General features: G+C 41.0%; 1 protein-coding gene across 1 annotated transcript; it reads left to right on the top strand.

Moving 5' to 3' along the window:
* Nucleotides 1-4,624: 4,624 nt before the first annotated feature.
* On the top strand, nt 4,625-18,457 carry LOC139718588 (uncharacterized). The gene is made up of 10 exons (XM_071630054.1): nt 4,625-5,819; nt 6,430-6,672; nt 7,208-7,336; nt 7,960-8,213; nt 11,875-11,969; nt 13,272-13,448; nt 13,925-14,251; nt 15,079-15,146; nt 15,756-16,062; nt 18,328-18,457. The coding sequence occupies exons 1-10, from the start codon at nt 4,700-4,702 to the stop codon at nt 18,455-18,457; spliced, it is 2,850 nt and encodes a 949-aa protein (XP_071486155.1). The 5' UTR covers nt 4,625-4,699.
* Nucleotides 18,458-18,734: the final 277 nt, after the last annotated feature.

The raw sequence follows: 18,734 nt of genomic DNA, 5'->3' as shown, positions 1-18,734 counted from the left end.
AAAGATACGACGCATAAGTAATCAGCTGTTATGGTTTTGTAGTTGTTAGCGACTGTGATTTTATCGGTGGCGTTTGGTTTCATAACATTCTCCATTACATGAAAAAATACGTATTCAGACATAAAATGGTCTGACAGTTCTTTTTTTGTTATGCCTCCGCCACGAAATGGTGCCGGAGTGGAGGCATTATTATTACATTGTATTTTTTTTTTTAGTCAGAACTCGCTACCAATATGACTTGTTGCCACGATAATTTTCAGATTTCAGTTACTTCATCATTTAAGCTGTTGTAGGGCATATATGTTTGAAAGATGTGCTTCATAAGAAATCACTTTTGATTTATGATTTTCCCGCAAACAAGTATTTTCATTGCTCGCCTATTTTTTTCTTTTTATTAGCTTACTGTCATATTTTTACGATGGTATTTCTTGGATTGGATTTCTTTTTTTCATCCAGGGTCAAAGAAGAAAGTGAAAGGAAGGAAATGAAAAAAAAAAACAACCACGAAACACCTGCTCAGCAGGCGCTTTTTATTGATATACAGTAGTACAATGGTGAATGCAATACATCAGAAATACAGTAGAGTTATATCAAAATAATTTGATAGTGGAAAAATAAGCAAAGAAAATGGGATTCCATCGAGTTCTAAAATGGAAATTAAGTTAGCATTACAGACTGGATTTGAGCAAACTGATTGTCTACAAATTAAGGAGTGTGGTTGAATTTCTTCAGAGACATGACTTCAGGGACATAAATTTTGGTAGCACTACATCCGAGTGAACAAGCAAAGTTAAGAAACAAAAAATAAATGAAAAAAGAAAATGCTGGTCCCTAGACCACTTCTGTGCACGAGCGAGCGTCTGCCCCCGTGAACTGTCTGTGTCACTCGCGTCATGGGCCTCGATGTCTAGATCTAGGCTAGATCTAATCGTAATCACCGTCGTCAAGGTCATGGTCACTCGAAAATTGCATCATCAGAACTCTTACATCAATACCACAAAGATTCAAGACTCATGGTACTGTATAGGCCTACAGCCAATCTAATCCACAGCAACTTAATTAAAATCACTTCCATCATAGTCACTGTCACAAAACACATCGCATCAGCAAACGATTCAAACATCGCAGACCTACCTAGCAAAAATGAAATGGGAGGTGTAAAACTACCACAATGCAATGTACTGTAGTGTTAAGCTAGTAAAGTTATGTAGAGTGATGAATTGAATACTGTAGTCTGTACAAGAAGACGATCGACGATTGCATTTCACCGCAAAAAAAAAAAAAAAAAAATATATATATATATATATATATAATACAGGTATATATAATGCACACAGAACATCTTGTGCCGGAAAAAAAAAATGGCAGTGGTAAACCACGATGAGGAAACCCAGGGTGAAAACATGAAGCTTGAAGACGAACGACGAAGACACTTAACGGTAAAAATACCAGAAGTGTACTAACATAACACGGAAACAAACGAGTGGGTGCAATTATTCAAACTTTGTCATCTCGCACGACGTGACATGCCATGTCCAATCGTTCAATCAGAATAGAAAAAAAAATAAACACTCGAACAAAAACTCATCTCGTTATTGTTGCGAACGAGATAATCACTTAACAAAAAAAATGAATAAAACACTTTCAGAAGTACGATTGCACTCTGAAAATAAAGGGATATAATGATACGAATGAAGAGAGAAAAGTGAAAGAAAGTGGACGGAAAACCTAGAAAATTTACGCCACACTAGCCTACTACACCATGAACACAACATGCGACATGTAGAAGTAGCCCTACTGCATATCGACCACCGTCTTTTAAACCGATCGCGTATAATTGGCGCACTAAACACGTAGTACGCACTTCTCGTTTGCGTGCATTGTCAATGCAAAAACAGCGGTCGATCCTAATAACGAGATTTACCGCGGGGAGCTGAAACGAGGCCACGCAAGTTCGTCGGCGATATTTTTGCACTGAAACTTTGAATCGAAAAGGGAACAACGGCATTTGATAGAGCTGGATTTTCTCAATCACGTAGGTCAAGTTTTTTACGTGAATTTCAGTGTTAAATATTCTTATCAAGCAAATAAACATTAGGCGGTCGATGAGTAGTAGGTCCAACCTTACACACAGTCTTGTGTACGGTACTGTACAGCTGTATACCCCGGCCGGCCGGCCGGCCGTACGTACATTGTACGTACACATACCAGTGTGCATAAAATTACCTAAACAGCGGGTCGGAGCGGCGAGCGATGTCACTGCACACACACTGTGTGTACTGTATACGGCAATGCATCTCCGAGTCGGAGAGCGCGCGCGGACGAATCGTGTAAATACTTCACGTTTCGACGATTACACGGTTCGGGTCAGCGGAGGTCGGCTTCCGATATAACGTGTAATTCGCGCGACTACGCGTTTCCCCGCGAGCGCACTGACTCGGAACACCTTTTGAAACGTGTAGTCGTGCCAAATACACGATACTGGCGTCTGTGTGGGCACTCTTCCGAATCGTGTAAACGTGTCAGACTTTTTGGTGAGCGGCACTGTAGTTAGACTATAACAACGTTACATGTTTATGTTTAGTTAAGTTTATATTACCGGGATCTAACAACGCGAGCGCGAGCGCGAGCGCATTCGCAAAATCAAAAGTGGCAGGTAACCTAACAAACATTAGACAGAATTTGTAGTACCCTGCTGTCACTGTACTGTACCGTGGTAATTTGGGAGTTTAGGGGCAGAAGGCCTTCAGGTTCTGCCCCTAAACTCCGGAATTACCCTGTAACGTCTGCGTTATGCGATAGTAGGAATTATGAATGATCATGATGACCAGGTAGCCCCGGAGACCGCGCCGCCAGGCGCGGTCCTGGCGGCTTCCCCCCAGTTTCGCTAATGTGAGAGCTCCCCTATTCTGTGTGCTTGTGCGAGTGATTGTGAATTCTGTGAACATCGGTGAGCTGCTTATAAGACATCATTTTGTGCATCACAAGCAATGAAATGCCTCAAACAGTCGCCGATGATAGTCATTTAGGTTTCATCGACCCATGTAAGTATTCCTAGTAGTTTCTGTTGAAAATTTAAGGAAATATAGCGCCGCAAAGGCACCCGTTTGTTCAACATGAAGATCTGAAATGGGAGCACGGCGCAGCCGCCACACTGCGTGTGGCGGCTGTCGCAGTTAGATGACCAGGCAGCATTCATTCATTGAGTGACAACACATTATCATTAAACATGCCAGTTGGCAATTGGCATTGCGTTGTCACAGAGACTCCAACCCCAAGCACCTTCTAATCTGGAGATTCTCCAGCCCGAAACCCCTAGCAAACGGGAGACTCCAAGTTGATGTGTGCGAAGCGCGAAGTTCCTAGGGTTCTAGATGTTCTCTGCCTCTGGTGCTATCTAAGGCTTATTTTTTCAACATAAGATAGCAATAAGTAAGAAATCCTTTCCACCGGGAGACGCAGAGCCAGGGCGGGAGAAATCAAATCTCAAACGGGAGAACGGGAGATTTTGCAAAAATGGGCTTTCGGCGGGAGATCTCCCGTCGAAAACGGGAGAGTTGGAGTCTCTGTTGTCATGCGCTTGAAATATAATAGAAAGAAAAGCTAGAAACTCTATTCAAGAGTATGGCAGCGAATGTACAAGTTACTACAATACAACAGTAGTTAGTTGCCATTGAACCAATTCAGGAAATAGCACTTTATTAAAATTTATAAAGCTAACGTTAACAGTTAGGCACCTAATGATAAGTTACAAATCTCTAACGTTAGGGGGTCTACATGTATATCAGTTCGGGAAACCCACTCACAAGGGGGGCCCCTCCTTATAAGTAACCCGTCCCCCTTATAAGTAACCCCGTCCCCCTTATAAGTAACCCCCGGGGCACCCCTTATAAGGAGTCTCCACGCTTTTTTGCAATGCAACGCGAAAATGAAAGGACTGCGGCAATTCGCTTGATTATGTCCATAAAGCTTCACAAGTTTCCTAGTTACTCACGAAATTTGAGCAAAATCGGTTCGAGGCATTTATCTAAAATCATTAATTTAAATGCGATGTCAAACGACCCATGCGAATGCTGCAATGCGAGCGATTACTGGCGTGAGTGTCGCCAGGCGCGGCGGCGCGGCAATGCTTGAGTGCAGATGTGGCGACTGAGTACGTACGGAGACTTTCGTACTCAGTCGCCTTTCATTTTCCTTTCATTTTCGCGTTGCATTGCAAAAAAGCGTGGAGACTCCTTATAAGGGGTGCCCCGGGGGTTACTTATAAGGGGGACGGGGTTACTTATAAGGGGGACGGGTTACTTATAAGGAGGGGCCCCCCTTGTGAGTGGGTTTCCCGAACTGATATTAACTTAGTAGATCAGTCTAGCCTGTAGGCCCATTCAAACTTCAAGCTACTTGATAGACAAGGAGTAAATTAGTGTGTTTTAGTATTTTTAAGTTGCTCAGGAAAGCACTTTAAACCTTAATAGCAGGCCCATTCAAATTTCAAGTTAATTACTTGATGGGCTAGGAGTAGGACAGTGAATCATTCTCTTTATTTCTGTTCCGTAGATTCTCTCGGATGTCAGGATGTTAAGTCGAGATTCTGCCTGATTTTGATCTTGAAGAGGGAAAGATGGAGACACCACCCAACGACTTAGGAGGGCTTGTGTTTGACGCAGCCGACCTTGGAGACCCTGCTGACGAGGATGCTACCATGGAAACTGGAAACAAGGGGAATGGGGATGAAGAGGAAGAAAGCCAGCTAGGAGACCCCGAAGCAGAGGGTTGCAGGGAGGAGGATGTCCAGAGTCCAGTTAAAATCGTTACCTCACATGTGGAGGACATCGACACCAACAGCGAGTACATGTACAATATCAACTGCTATCAAACTGAGAACCCGGAAGGTGAAGCAACAGGTGACGAAATCAGTGAGCTTGAGTCGGAAACTGCAAAACTTAGTTTGGGAGAAAGCAATGAAGATTGTCATAAGGAAGGGGATGATGATGAAAAACTGGCAGATTGTGCTAGCAGCAGTAGTGAGAAATTAGCACCTGAAGCAACAGAAGAGGTTGATGCAGGACTGGGTAGGCAATTTGCTGTTGAGCCAGAGAACTCAACGGAAATCACAACGGTCTACAGTGAACCAGATGCCGAAAATGAGGGGGCACACACAGAGAGCATGGGTGGTACCGATGAGAGCAATAGTGAAAGTGTGCAGCTGGTTGATGGCATGCTGAAAAGTGCCAATGCAGACGTCGCAAATCACAAGTACAGTCGTGCCGTGGACAAATACGAGCAAGCTCTGTCCATGGCCAACAAGCTGAATGACAAGTTTTTGGTTCAGTCGTGTGCGTGCAATCTCGGGGCAGTGCTTGTGATCCTTGGGAAAGCCGAGAGAGCGGTGAGCATCTTGCAGGAGCAGCTGCAGAGGGATCTGGTTAGGACGAACGGGACAAACTCCAATGCCCTCGCAGACATCTACTACAACCTGGGACTGGCGTACGACGCCAAGGGAGACACGAACAGCGCCATCAACTGCTTCCACTGGGCCGTCGAGGAGTTTGAGAAGTGGGACAATGAGCGCGGGAGGGCTGACTCCCACAACCAGCTGGCCGAGCTCCTGACCAAGCAGTCCAAGCTTGAGGAGGCGCGGGTCAACTACAGCAAGGCTGCGGAACTCTACTCCAGCACAGGGAATGGACTGATGAGGGCTAGGATGCTGGTGAAAGAGGCCAGGATGCTGAATGCTTTGGCAGACGCCGCCAGCTTCCAGCGAGTTTTTGTCGCCTGTGAGAAGGCCAGTAAGGTGGTACTGGCACAGATGCATGAATCAAGTGAGTGATTTGTTATGACTCCATAGTTTGAATTTGATAGGAGTGATTAAGAAACTTTTTTACTTTTCTTTAGTTTAAAGTACATGTAAGCACATACACCTCTACGTACACAATCTCTTCCTCTACTAAATCTGGGCCCTGTTTATCGAAAGATATAATCGATTATGACCTACCACACAGGTTGCCATAGACTTATGATAGAAATCAAGTATATAATCAATTATAACTCTTCATGAAACATGGCCCAGATTGTTAAATTGCACATTGTCCTAGGTGCTTATTGGACTTTTGTTTTTGTTATGTTATACAGGCAACTCCCATCTTAACAAAGTCCTCTCGACCGGCAGTTTTCCTTCATTATATCAAAATAATGTCAAAGCCAAACAAATAAAGTACATAAAGATACTGTACATAGGTGATAATTTTGGGACCAGAAGATTTACTTTGCTGTAACAAAATTCCATCATAACCATGTTTGTTATAATGAGAGTGCACTGTAGTGCATAAATCAGCAGAACAAGATTTCCAAGAAATGCAAATTAACAGACATTAAAAGGTGCAGTCAAGTTTATGTCAATTCATTGTTTTTAAATGTTTAATTATTTTTCAGTGAGAACCAAAGAGGCCAAGCTGTTTCACGACATGGCAGTGCTGTGCAAGAAGCGTGGCAATAATGAGGAAGGACTGCGCTGGCTGCGGGAGTCCTGGAAGCGTTGCCGTGGCGCCCCGACCCAGGGCAGGGAGGAGACCAAGCTCCAAGCTGCCGTGGCACAGAGCCTGGCCAGGATGTACCTCCATTCCTGTGACCTGATCAATGCCATCCACGTCTACCAGCAGGCTGCTGCACTGCATGGTGGGAACCTCATCTCTCTTGATCTCTTCTTTTTTTCTCCTCCTCCTCCTCCTCCTTCTCCTTCTTCTTTTCACTTCTTCTTCTTCCCCTTCTATCCATCTTCTTCTTTTTCTACTCCTCTTGTTCTTGTGCTTCTACTGCTGCTTCTCCATCAATTGTTTTTACCTCATTTCCATCAAATCCCAGAAAGGCATTGCCACTGAAGAGTATTTGAATGTATGTCATATGTCTAAAAGACATGGAGATGTCAGATGAGAGCCTGATCCACTGTAGTTTCATTTCCATCCCTCCTCCTTCCTCTCCTTTTCTTTTTCATCTTCCAATACCAGTTTTTGTTTTTCTCCTTCTCATACATTCAGCTAAAAGTCAGTAGGGAATTCGTAAGTGTGTACTATGTACATACTGTAGATTTTAGATATTCTGTCATTCCTTCAAAGGAAGTTATACATGGCTGCCTTTTCTTACTTGCATCTCAATCTTCAAAAAAGGTGACAAGGTTTGAGCAACTCTCCTTTCTCCCCACATCTTTCCTCAGGTGTCCTAGGCAACCAAGCTGACCGGGGCTGGTGTTTCTTCTATCTTGGAGAAGCCTACAGACAGCTGTGTGACTATCCCAATGCAGAGAGGAGCTTCCATGTGGCACACCAGACCTTCACAGATGCAGGTATTCAATCTTATAGTAACAAGAAAAAAATGATAAGAATCTTGGGTAAAATTCTTGCCTCGAGTTTATTGATTGACAAATTTCCCTACATAGACATAAATATTATGTTAATGTAGGGCAGTTTGTCAATCAGTTGCAATGATTATCTTGTAGACACTGCAAAAGTATGTGTGATTTTATGTTTTGTCTTACACTGTATCCTGGTGTCATGGATGCAGCCCCTCCACTCTCTTGGGTCACCCATTCCCCCCCCCCCCCCCAAAAAAAAAAAAAAAAAAAAAAGAGAGAATATGAACAGGAAAAAAAACCCAAGAGAAAACAAAAGAAAAAGCACAAACTTTCTAAAATTCTGCCCAAAAAATTTTCCCATCGAAGCAGAGGTTGAGGAAACATTGACCCCTGCCCCTGAGTCAGAAACGCCATCCTCCGATAAAACCATTCTTTGACTCCTATAATATATTGTGACACATCAAATGACTGTTCTTTACTCTTTGCTTATGATTTCACATGATGATTTGTTGAGTATGCACACAGAAGTCTGGTAGACAGTAATCTGAGAATTTTGAACGGTTTGTATCATTTGACACACTTTCATAAAATTTTGTTGTAACTATGTACACCAGGCACACTGGACGCTTTGTGGCGGATATCAGAGGGCCTTGGGGACGTGAATGTGGCCCGAAACCACCCAGACATGGCCACCATGTACTACAGAGAGGCCCTGGCCATCAGGGCGCCCTCACACAGTCGAACCAGGTCAGCCTCCGAGAGGGTGGTCAGTAAGTTGACCAGGGCGCTGGAGGGCCAGAAGATGTCACAGCTGGATTTGGTTGCAGATCGTCGGAAGCGTGAGCCGATCCTAGTGGGCTACGACCCGGTAAGATGCTTTTTTAGTTTTGTGGCAATGATACGACATCATATATTTAAGCCAGTGTAATTGCTTTCCTCTAATACTTGGTGTAAGTGTGACGAAAAAACATGCTTAGCTTGATATCAAAGCTCTGAAGTTGTGCAGAATGTAGTACTACACAAATTTCCGTACTACTCCATGTTGTTACTTTTTGTTTGTCTTTGTCTTTTTTATTTATTAATTTTTTTACTAAGAGGGTAGTAATTGGCAGTTTAGTGTAATGCCATTGTTGTCAATGTACTTTGTACTTGCCATTCTGACTTCATGATGGGATTTTTGTATGCACTGCGCTGTTTTGCATGAATTGTTTGCTTTTCTCTTGTTAGATGCTTTGATGTGCTGCAATGCTGTGTAAAGACGACATTGTAGGCTCATTTGGTGGTTGACCTTGATTTGTGATGTGATATAGCACATGAAATGTTGGAGGCTTAGTGTGATCAGCACATTTTTATATACAGTAGTACAGCATAGCAGTTTGCATTATTGTGAGTACCTGCACTGATGCTGTGTTAGATTTGGAGTTTGGGTTGACTGTGAGGAATCTTTAATATCTTTGCTGGCAAAGCAACTTGTTATAGTGTGCTTTTGATTTAGTTTTTTTTTTTTTTTTTTTATGTATTCCCAGACATTCAAATTTATGAAATTCTTCCGTCGAGATGTTTTCATTGCAACTGATTGACAAATTGCCCTACATCAACGTAAATATTAGTATTTAAGCATTTACGTCGATGTAGGACAATTTGTCAATCAGTTGCAATATACCTAGACATCCCAACTGTATACACTAGCCATCTGTGAATAACCGTTATCATTATTTTTTTTTTCAAAATACACAACGATTATGTGTTGGAATGTGTCTTGTTTGTTGTTTTGATTGTTTTTATGCATTTTTTGTTTTGTGAGTGAGCTCTATGTTGTTTTGACCCATTTTTTTTTGTTCCAAATAAAGGATGGAAGACCATCAATCCTGTCTGACTCTACCATCAATGGATCCATCCTTTCACCGCCCGAGGTCAAAGTTCAAACCATCTCACTGTCTAGCACCATCTTACAATTATCCTAACATATATTTTACTGAAATACCTCACACATTAACTTAAAAAAAGAAGCTCTCGGTATGTTGTAAATTCTTGCAATTTGTCCACATATCAGTTACAAAAAAAGGAAATTACATGTATATATGGATAATTCGCAGAGTTGTAGAAACAATAAATATAAAGTCCACATTTACCAGAATTAGGGAAATACGGCATCAGCTATAGATTTGAATGGTAACCATCCATGACATCAGGGGAAAGCCATAAAAGTGCTTTCGTGGTCACATGATTGGTTCAAAGATTTGTACAGTCCCTTGTCTATTTTCTCTGAAAGCTCATTCTTTACAGACAGCTCTATTTGTCATTGGTTTGCCCAGAATGTTGTGAGGATATGAATTCTGTAATACACAGTACATATGGCTGGCAAAATACCTCGTAACTATATTTTATGACATGAAAATTCTGATCTTTTAGTTCACAATGCAATTTGTTATTAGAACATTATGCAATTGAGATGTCATATGGACATGAATTAATACTTTTTTGAGGAGCCAATAGATGATAGAGGTGATTTACAGACATTTGAATAGCCAAGATATTTGTCTCTTCATATATTTACTAATCCATCAGATTTCTGTCAGTGCAGCTGATTTAAATAAGACCCTTTCTTTGAGAAGTAATTTTTTTGTGCTGATAAAACTGTTATGAGGCATTTATTTGAATTGCCTTTATTTCTTGCTTTTGATTGTGACATACCACATTGGAGAGATTCCAATAATTTATTTCCTTCCCATATGTATTAATCATCATTAATCAATTTACTTATACTAACAATGCATAAAACTGTTTGCACTGGCTAGTGAGAATAGCTTTTACAATCTCTACATGTCAGAATTAGTTCTGCATCATGTCCTTGAATTTTGTTGTTTTCCCACTGGACAAGCTATTAATATTTTGATTCCACACCTGAGCTGAACTATGGAGAACCACTTTTCTTTAATCACCTGTTCATTAATTGCATGCGTACTATTTTTCTCTCTTTTCACAGCATCTTGTGGAGTGTTTATTCTGTATGTGATGGATTGATCTGGTCCACTATTCTTTCATATCAAAGCATGTTTTTTCCGTTACTTGATAACTGTTTGCCTCTTTCTAACAGAATCCTATTTTTCTTTCTGTCCACAGTTTGAATGAAGTGTGTTTCACTGCCGTTTATGGATTTGTTTACCTGGTAGTTAGTTGATCTTGAAGACTGAAACATGTTAAATAATTCAAAACCTGTGTCCTAAAATTCCTTTCCGATTGCATAGCGTATTCATTGGCTGTGGTAGGGTTGATCCGCTAAATTGCACAAGTGCACCAATTACATACAAATGGATCTTAGGCCCCCCCCCCCCCCCCCCCCAAAAAAAAAAAAAAAAAAAAAATTGTATTGGCGTAACCAGCCTGACCCTAAAAAAAAAACCGACCCTGAACTTTTCAACAACAAAAAAAAGGAAATACATTGTTTTTTACCGAGAGAGGGCGCGATACAGGTTTGCAAATTATCAAAAACAACAACAACAACAACAACAACAGCTGGTGTCGGAAAATGGCCGCGCAGTACAGCGTGTCTGCTACCGGCAAGTCCGGTTCAAAGATTTTATTTAATATTATTCAGAGAATCGATTTGTCTGTGGCGCTGGATGATTTAGCCCAGGAATTTGTTCGTTCGTATTCTTACCGGAATGTCGTGACGGCTGTTAAAACAGGTCCGTTCAAAGATGTCCTGCTGTCCGACCAGAGTGTCATTCTGTTGGAGACCCTCTCTATCGAATGGGGTTTTGTTAAATATGAGTTTTACTCTTAAAATACAGGTAGCAAAAAAAAAATAAATGAAAAAATCCGCCCGCCCGACCCTATTTGAAAATCTCATGTTACGCCAATACAACATTTTTGTTTTTTGGGGCCTTATTGTATACATGTCTTATTGAAAGCTCTGTGTCTTATCCTTTTACTTACAAGCTGTATATAAGTTTAAAAAATACAGTACACTTGTAGCTATTTTAGATCCATGCATACCCAGTTGTTTATTGTTTGCTGTTCATACAGCATTTTCCTCTTGTCAACAAATGGGAATTGAACTGTGATTGAACAGAAAGTATCCTTCTTGTAACATTATAGCCTTCATAAGAAGCACTTGCCATTCATTCATAACAGCCACCCTTATGACATCTCATTGTAGCATCTACAGACATATTTATAGGGACTGAAGGTTTCGATGGATGCACGAGCGCTATTACAGGAATCCAACTTTTCTATCCAGATTTCATCTCGTAATCCTTTCTACCCATGCATGCAGTACATATCTCTTGTATTTTGTTTTCTGTAAATTTCAGCTGAAAGTTGTTGGAAAGTGAAATTAAAAAGTGTTTAGCAATATCATCGCCTATTCCCTAAGAGTTAGGCTCCATGTGCATTTGTTTCTTCTTTTTTTTTTGTGCAGGAAGTCCAGAGGAACGCAAGTTTTGACTTTAATTTACACAAAAGATTTGGTGTTTCCACACTTGTGTTAGACCAACTTGATCTTTCTGTTTTCTTTACATATGTAGTCTGTCTTCAAGCCACTGAAGGGAAAAGTTCCTGTCACCTCCACACCCAATAGCATCTCTCCCCCATCCAGAGCTCTTCCAAGAATGAGATCAGCGTGAGTTGATTGATACCGGAGGTTTGCTGGAGGTCCTAACAGCACCCTTCCATATTTTACCACTTGCCCAATCAGGCAAGCAGATTTTTAAATTTACTGCAAAACACTTGCCTGAACTTTCATTTAAAATGCCTGAAAAGAAAGTCCACAATATACAGAAATAATATAGAAAATCTTGTGTTAGTCAAGGGCTCGATAAAAACAAATTCATTTGAGTAAATAGCACACATTGATTCCCACTCTCACAATGGAGTAACAAACTTGGTCCGATCAAGTGTTGCCATTGTATTGCATTGGGGCTTCTTTATGTAAGTGTTTGAAAGTTGCTGAAATGAAATATAATCTGTGTAGCATCACTAAACAGCCATTGTCTTTGGGCTCTTGTATGGTTGACTTTGTGGGTTTGTTGGGGGAATAAATGGAAAAAAAAGTGGCTTTAAATCTTTTTGCTTGCCCAATTGGGCAAGCGTTTGTTCTCGTTCAAAAATACTTTCCCAAATTTGATTTTTCACTCGCCCCGGGCAATCGGGCAAGTGCTTATGTAGCACCCTTCCCTTGGTGTGCTACACACTACAGTATAAAATATGCTATTATTTTTGCGTACAGATATTTTTGCGAATGAGGAGGTCATAGACGTTTTCGCGAGATGTTGTTTTTGCAAATCGACGCCGACCCTAAAGTAAATGCACTATCACCCTAGCACATGAGGACATTTTTCGTGTGTTGCTAAATGCGGGATCCAACTGTGATTCGCGAAATTTGTAAAAATTAAACCCTTGCAAAAATAACAACTTATACAGTATGTTGTAACTTGCCAAATTCTCTTGTTGGTGTCAGGTTAACTCTGTATGTGTTCAAGCTTTTTCGTTATCATAAAGTCGTCCTTGCAAACTTAACCTAGTTGCTGATTAGCTAGCCCAATCAGGTGCAGCAATGAAGATTATCTTTAGTCTCATGCAAGATGCCTATTAGTAGCTTTGTGATTCATTGGCTTTATTTTACAGCACAATTGACCAATTTTTTTCAGAGCAAATGCATCAAGATATCTGCAGATCTTGATATTAATATTTTCATAGTGAAGGAACAGTCCCTATGTTATGTTAAATGTTTTTGTCTTAGAGTGTATGACTTGTGCAGTGCTGAAAATTACAACTGTAAATGTCTGTTGTCTGTCAGAACTAGAACAATGTATGTACAACCATGTAAGTGACTTTAGTTTTACTCAATTAAAGGATTGCCATGTTTTTTGACATTAGATAGTCATGACACCTTTGTGAATACTGCCCTCTATGTTTGACCCAGGTCCAAGAGGAAAAAGGGCAAGCGTCAAGGGCAAAGACACACCCCCGTGGCCAGAGGAGTTGGGATGTACAACAGTGAGACTGACCTGTCACTGGTCAGTGGCAGTGTGGCTGCAGGGATCCAGCAGGCATACAAGCAAAAAGGAAGGAATGAACACTACCTGTCAGTGGATTATTCGTAAGCTAATTTTTGCTCAACATCAATGACTTTGATTCAAACTCCAAGTGCACTCTCTATCAGCCCTGAAAAGCACTTATTATTTCATATTGAGATTGTATGTTTTTGCATGTTTGTCTACCCATGTTAGACATGTACCATGAAATTACAGCAGCCTGAATTGTGACATTAACGTATGTAGGCAGGATTTATCATTCTGACTCTGAATCTAATTGGTACCAGGGTTTGTATGGTAGAAATTGTTGATCAATAAGAACTGTACTTTAACCAAGATCAGGCAAGGATTTACATCTTATACTGTATAGTCTGCTTTTGTCCACCTAATCTTAGCAAAATTTAGCATGATTTTATGTCTTTACTGATACTACAGTCACTCAAGAATGTATAGATATCATGTGAGGAAAGTACAGACACGTTAGCAACATGCTGATTTTGGTCTTTGTTAAAACTGTCATCTCTTCTGTGTGTTTATGCAGTCATCATATGACCAGACGTTCTGTCACTCCGTCCGGGAGTGAGGAGGATGATCAGCCAGAGGAAGCGGGGGATGACAGGAGCGAGGGCAGCACCAGCAGCGACTCGGGCTACAGGAACATATGGCAGAGGGCCAAGGCCCTGCTCGGGGGCAAGTCGGACTCGGAGGATTCCATCCTGAGCTCGGATGAGGAGGGAGAGGAGGAGGAGGAGGAAGGAGCGGGGGCGATGGAGAGAACGAAGCCGTACACATCGCTGAAGAGGAGCGACAAGAGGAAAGACCCTGACAATGAGGAGGATGAAGGGATTCATTCGAAGGAGTCAGACAGGTGAGATACTGACTCTCAAAATGATGATCACAAATCATTATGAGCAAAGATATGTATATCATCAACAGATGCCCTCACCATATGGCACAGAAGCACATTTGCATGACATCAATCTCATACATAACAAATACAATGTACATGTGCTGTTCACCATATGACCATTGCTTTGTGTTTTGTCTTCTTAAAAGTAGAGTGTTTAGAATAGACTGAAATTTCTGTTCTGATCTCTAAATATTCTCCTGAAGGGTTTTGTTCCTGAGGGAATGTGACACGAAACAATAATGCAACCATGAGTGCTCCTACAAAATATGGCTGATTTTCAGAGACTCTGGTCCATGTGATACACAATGAATAAATGTTCAATGTTCTTGATATACTAATACATGAATTGTCATGTCTTCCACAAAGCTTGTGATGGTGTTTCCAAATCTGAATTCTTTCTCTTTCTGTCAAACTACCTACTAAGTTCCATGATTTTCCTTGCAAAGTGACATCATACAGAGCCAGCTAAGTAAAAGTGGCAATAATTTTGCAAGCCAATTCCTTCTTCAAAATATGACTTCAGTAATGATCATGAAATTACATGCCTTGATTTGTTTAAATCAGAAGCAATTAAAAGGAATACCAAATTAAAGTTACCCCTTTGGAATTTAACCCTCTTGCATGCACCATCTCCCTGGCCATTTAAATATATTATGAACAGATTATCAATGGCAATGATATGATTATACCGGTAGACATTTTGGTAGTCTCCTCTTCAGGAAAATGTTTAGGTATCACATTACAAGAACTAAAACCATCATTCTTTTTTCCTTTTTTTTAAATAGATTTGATAATACCTATGAGCACCCAAGGAGTTTACAAGAGAACCAGCTCTATGCCAAGGTGAACAAAGGTAAGAGCTATTAATACTCAGCATTACCTATTTATGGCTAAAATATACAATACAGCTCATGATTCAATGGTACTGCTGATGTTTGTGCCATCACAATAATAGCACCAGTGATAATTCCAAACTTTGAATCAATCAGTGTCATCAGGGCATCTTCAAAATTGAACAGGATTTTTCACCCTTAAATAAAATGTGGAAAAGAATCATCAATGTCCTTATTAGAGCTATGCATGTGTACAATAACAAGGCTGTTAAAGATAGCTTTTGACTTTTTTTGATCTTCGTTCATGTATGAGGTGTCATACTGTTTTAATACTATTGAACTCTTTTACAAGTCATTTGGGGCAAACCACAAGGAGGTGAATCTGTGCTGCATTTATGTATAATGTACGTAAAATTGAACGCTTCTGATGATAGTTTTTGTGACTGATGACATTGTACCTTTTCCTGAAATTGTGTATCATATGCAGCTTTTACGGCTAAGTCTTCCCCCTCCCCATATCAGGAGAAAAAAAAAGATAGAATAAAGCAGTGATAGTTCAACAGGATAACAAGAGTCTGTGATATGACTCAACCAGAGCATTGACGTCTTGTATTTATGATTGCCACCAGGGGCCACCCAACGTTCCAATAAAGAGGAGCCCCTCTACGAGAGCCTTCGCTGCTCCACCATGGGTGCCAGCATGCCCACCAGGGATCCCCCGCCCCCCTTACCACCCCTCGAGAGCCACCCTTCTTTGCTGAAGAAGAAGAAGAAGAAGACAGAGAAAGCGAAGGAGAGCTTCATTGACCGGCCGTCGACGTCCTACGACGACGACGACGTGAGCGACGACTCTTTCACCTCGGTGACGGAGGAGGAGCTTGAGAGCCTGCAAGAAACCAACTATCCCACAGTGGAGCGCATGACCAGAGGAAGACTGTGAGTCAAAGTCTTGATTTTCAAAGTGGCTGAATCCTTAAAACCTACAGTGCGATCCCGTTTATAACAAATACGGTTATACCAAAATTTTGTTACAACAAAGTAAAAATTGAAATCCCAAAATTATTATCCACACATCTTTATATACTCTTTTTGTTCAGCTATGACAGAATTTCATTATAATGAAAGAAAACTGCCGGCCGTAACAACTTTGTTGTTATGGGAATCACCTTGCATGAGAATGATGTTTGGAAATTTTCCTTCACCTGCTCAGACTAAACTTGCCCAATCAGTAATCAGTAATCCATCCAAACTTCATGTAGTTGTAAAGTTTGACTAAGTAGTAGTTTTTCACAGTGTAGATGTAGGAAGTGATATATGAACATGACTGAGTGTATAACTTGATATGAAATTTGTTTGGCAACATTGAGGAATCAGAGGCTGTATGTACGTGTGTGTGTGTTTGTTTGTAGCTTCCTGTGCTACTTGTGGTATATGGCAATCACAATTTGATTATTACCCACGCCGATGAAAATCGGCAGGGGGTTATGTAAAGGGTTCCGTATGTTTGTTTGTTTGTTTGTTTGTTTGTTTGTTTGTTTGTATGTTTGTTTGTTTGTTTGTTTGTTTGTGTACAAGATAACAAGAGAACGGGTAAACGGATTTGCACGAAATGTTCAGGGAATGTTTGGATAATGACAGGAAAGAATCGATTAGATTTTGGTGATAATCGGTTGACCCTTGCAAATTCTGTGTGACCTTGAAGTTTTGACCCCATGGTATAGTGACCATTCCGAAAATTTCCCGTTTCTCACTTTGCGATTTTCCGCTACCATACGAAAACATAAACTCCCCAACAATCCGACTTCGCTGCTCAAATGTTCGTAAGAATTCCGAAATTTACATTTAGGCCTATTTGAGGGACTATGTCCTTCTAGATTTATGAAAGTTCGTTCTCCGTCATCACAAACTGGCCCGTATTTTGATGATTTTTCAAATTAACATTGATTGTTTTTTTCGTTGGAGGAGCATTTTGCTCGGTCGCAGTCACACTGCACGATATGCGTGCTCAATGTCAATGCGTGTGCAAGGCCGCTGAAAATGCATCGCGCTCTACACTGTTGGTGCAAAATTGCACCGGGGACGTTGCGGCGCTCGTTGGTGGCCGAATACTGGTGCAGTAGACATTTGCATTCAACCCTTGCATTGAATAATTCCCGTAGACACTAATCATAGGGGTAATTGCCTAGGGGGTACGTAAATTTTGTTTTTCTTTTTTGCTTTTGTGGATACCATCAAAGATCGTACACTCATACGACCTTTGATATTTGATGATTTTTCAAATTAACATTGATTGTTTTTTTCGTTGGAGGAGCATTTTGCTCGGTCGCAGTCACACTGCACGATATGCGTGCTCAATGTCAATGCGTGTGCAAGGCCGCTGAAAATGCATCGCGCTCTACACTGTTGGTGCAAAATTGCACCGGGGACGTTGCGGCGCTCGTTGGTGGCCGAATACTGGTGCAGTAGACATTTGCATTCAACCTAGGGGTAATTGCCTAGGGGGTACGTAAATTTTGTTTTTCTTTTTTGCTTTTGTGGATACCATCAAAGATCGTACACTCATACGACCTTTGATATCATCACACTCTCGGCTTGCTATAATCAAAATATCCCGCAAGAAAACGGCGTATTTCTCGATTTTTAGCGCTTTTTCCGCGACCCGTCGCGTAGACAATACTCTTAAAACTGGACTTAATTCGCGCGCGCTTGGAAAAGTTCCGATTCTGCACTTTTGACGGTGGAATTTGGGATTTTCGATGGATTTTTGGAGGAGACTTAAGGACTTTCCTGTACGTGAATGAGTGTTAATACCGTATGTGTAATGATGTGATTTGCGTGTGATGTGACTGTAGAACCAAAGATCGTACACTTCAGTGTACGATCTTTGGTAGAACTCACTGGCTGGTGATAAAGCACACTGGCAATTAAGTGGCCGAATTCTGGTAGATGACCGAATGCACATTATGTTTACCCCGACTTTGTACTTAGGCGTGGGTCTGCCGCCTTTGACGGCCCCTCTCTAGTTGTGTTCTTTGACATGAAATACAATGTTTTGTGTACTCCCATTTGCTTTGCACATTTATAATTGCAAGTAGAATGCAAATCAAATAATGAAATAGGAAAAAAAAGAAGAAACATAGTTGAAAAAAATAATAAAAAAAGAAAATGATTTCCATTGTATTCCACTTTCTAACTGTGCAGGGAACAAGGGCTCTATGAAATGAAGAAGCTGGAGGACGAACGCCAGCAACTGAACGATTCCATTCAACCTTCCTTGCAGCCGAAAGAAAAGAAGAAGCAGCCATCGTCACGAGTCTGCAGCATAATGTGACCTTGTGACCAGGTTAAGTGCCGTGATGTGATCATGATATTGATGAGCAGATCAACCTAAGGTGTACATGTAGCTAAGTGAGGCACACACTGTCGTTCACGTGTGTCCTATGTAGTGAGAAACTAATGTCGGAAGCAGCATATACATGTAGAAGTACGTTGAACTTTAGAAGTACGATATACAGTGCACTCCCGTTATAACGAAATGCTCGGGACCGGCAGTTTTCTTTCGTTATAACGAAATTTCGTTATAACCGAACAAATACAATGTATACCAA

Source organism: Diadema antillarum, unplaced genomic scaffold (assembly GCF_040938485.1).
Source record: "Diadema antillarum isolate AM-2024a unplaced genomic scaffold, OU_Dant_1.0 scf00000097, whole genome shotgun sequence".
Taxonomy (NCBI): domain Eukaryota; kingdom Metazoa; phylum Echinodermata; class Echinoidea; order Diadematoida; family Diadematidae; genus Diadema; species Diadema antillarum.
Note: the sequence above shows the minus strand (reverse complement) of the source record. Positions and strands in the feature narration are given on the sequence as shown.

What these genes read in the sequence shown, in the direction of transcription:
- LOC139718588 (XM_071630054.1), top strand. Translation starts at nt 4,700, where the DNA reads ATGGAAACTGGAAACAAGGGGAATGGGGATGAAGAGGAAGAAAGCCAG. An exon ending in GGCACAGATGCATGAATCAA is followed by an intron (nt 5,820 to 6,429) that starts GTGAGTGATTTG and finishes ATTATTTTTCAG; the next exon opens with TGAGAACCAAAGAGGCCAAG. An exon ending in TACCTGTCAGTGGATTATTC is followed by an intron (nt 13,449 to 13,924) that starts GTAAGCTAATTT and finishes GTGTTTATGCAG; the next exon opens with TCATCATATGACCAGACGTT.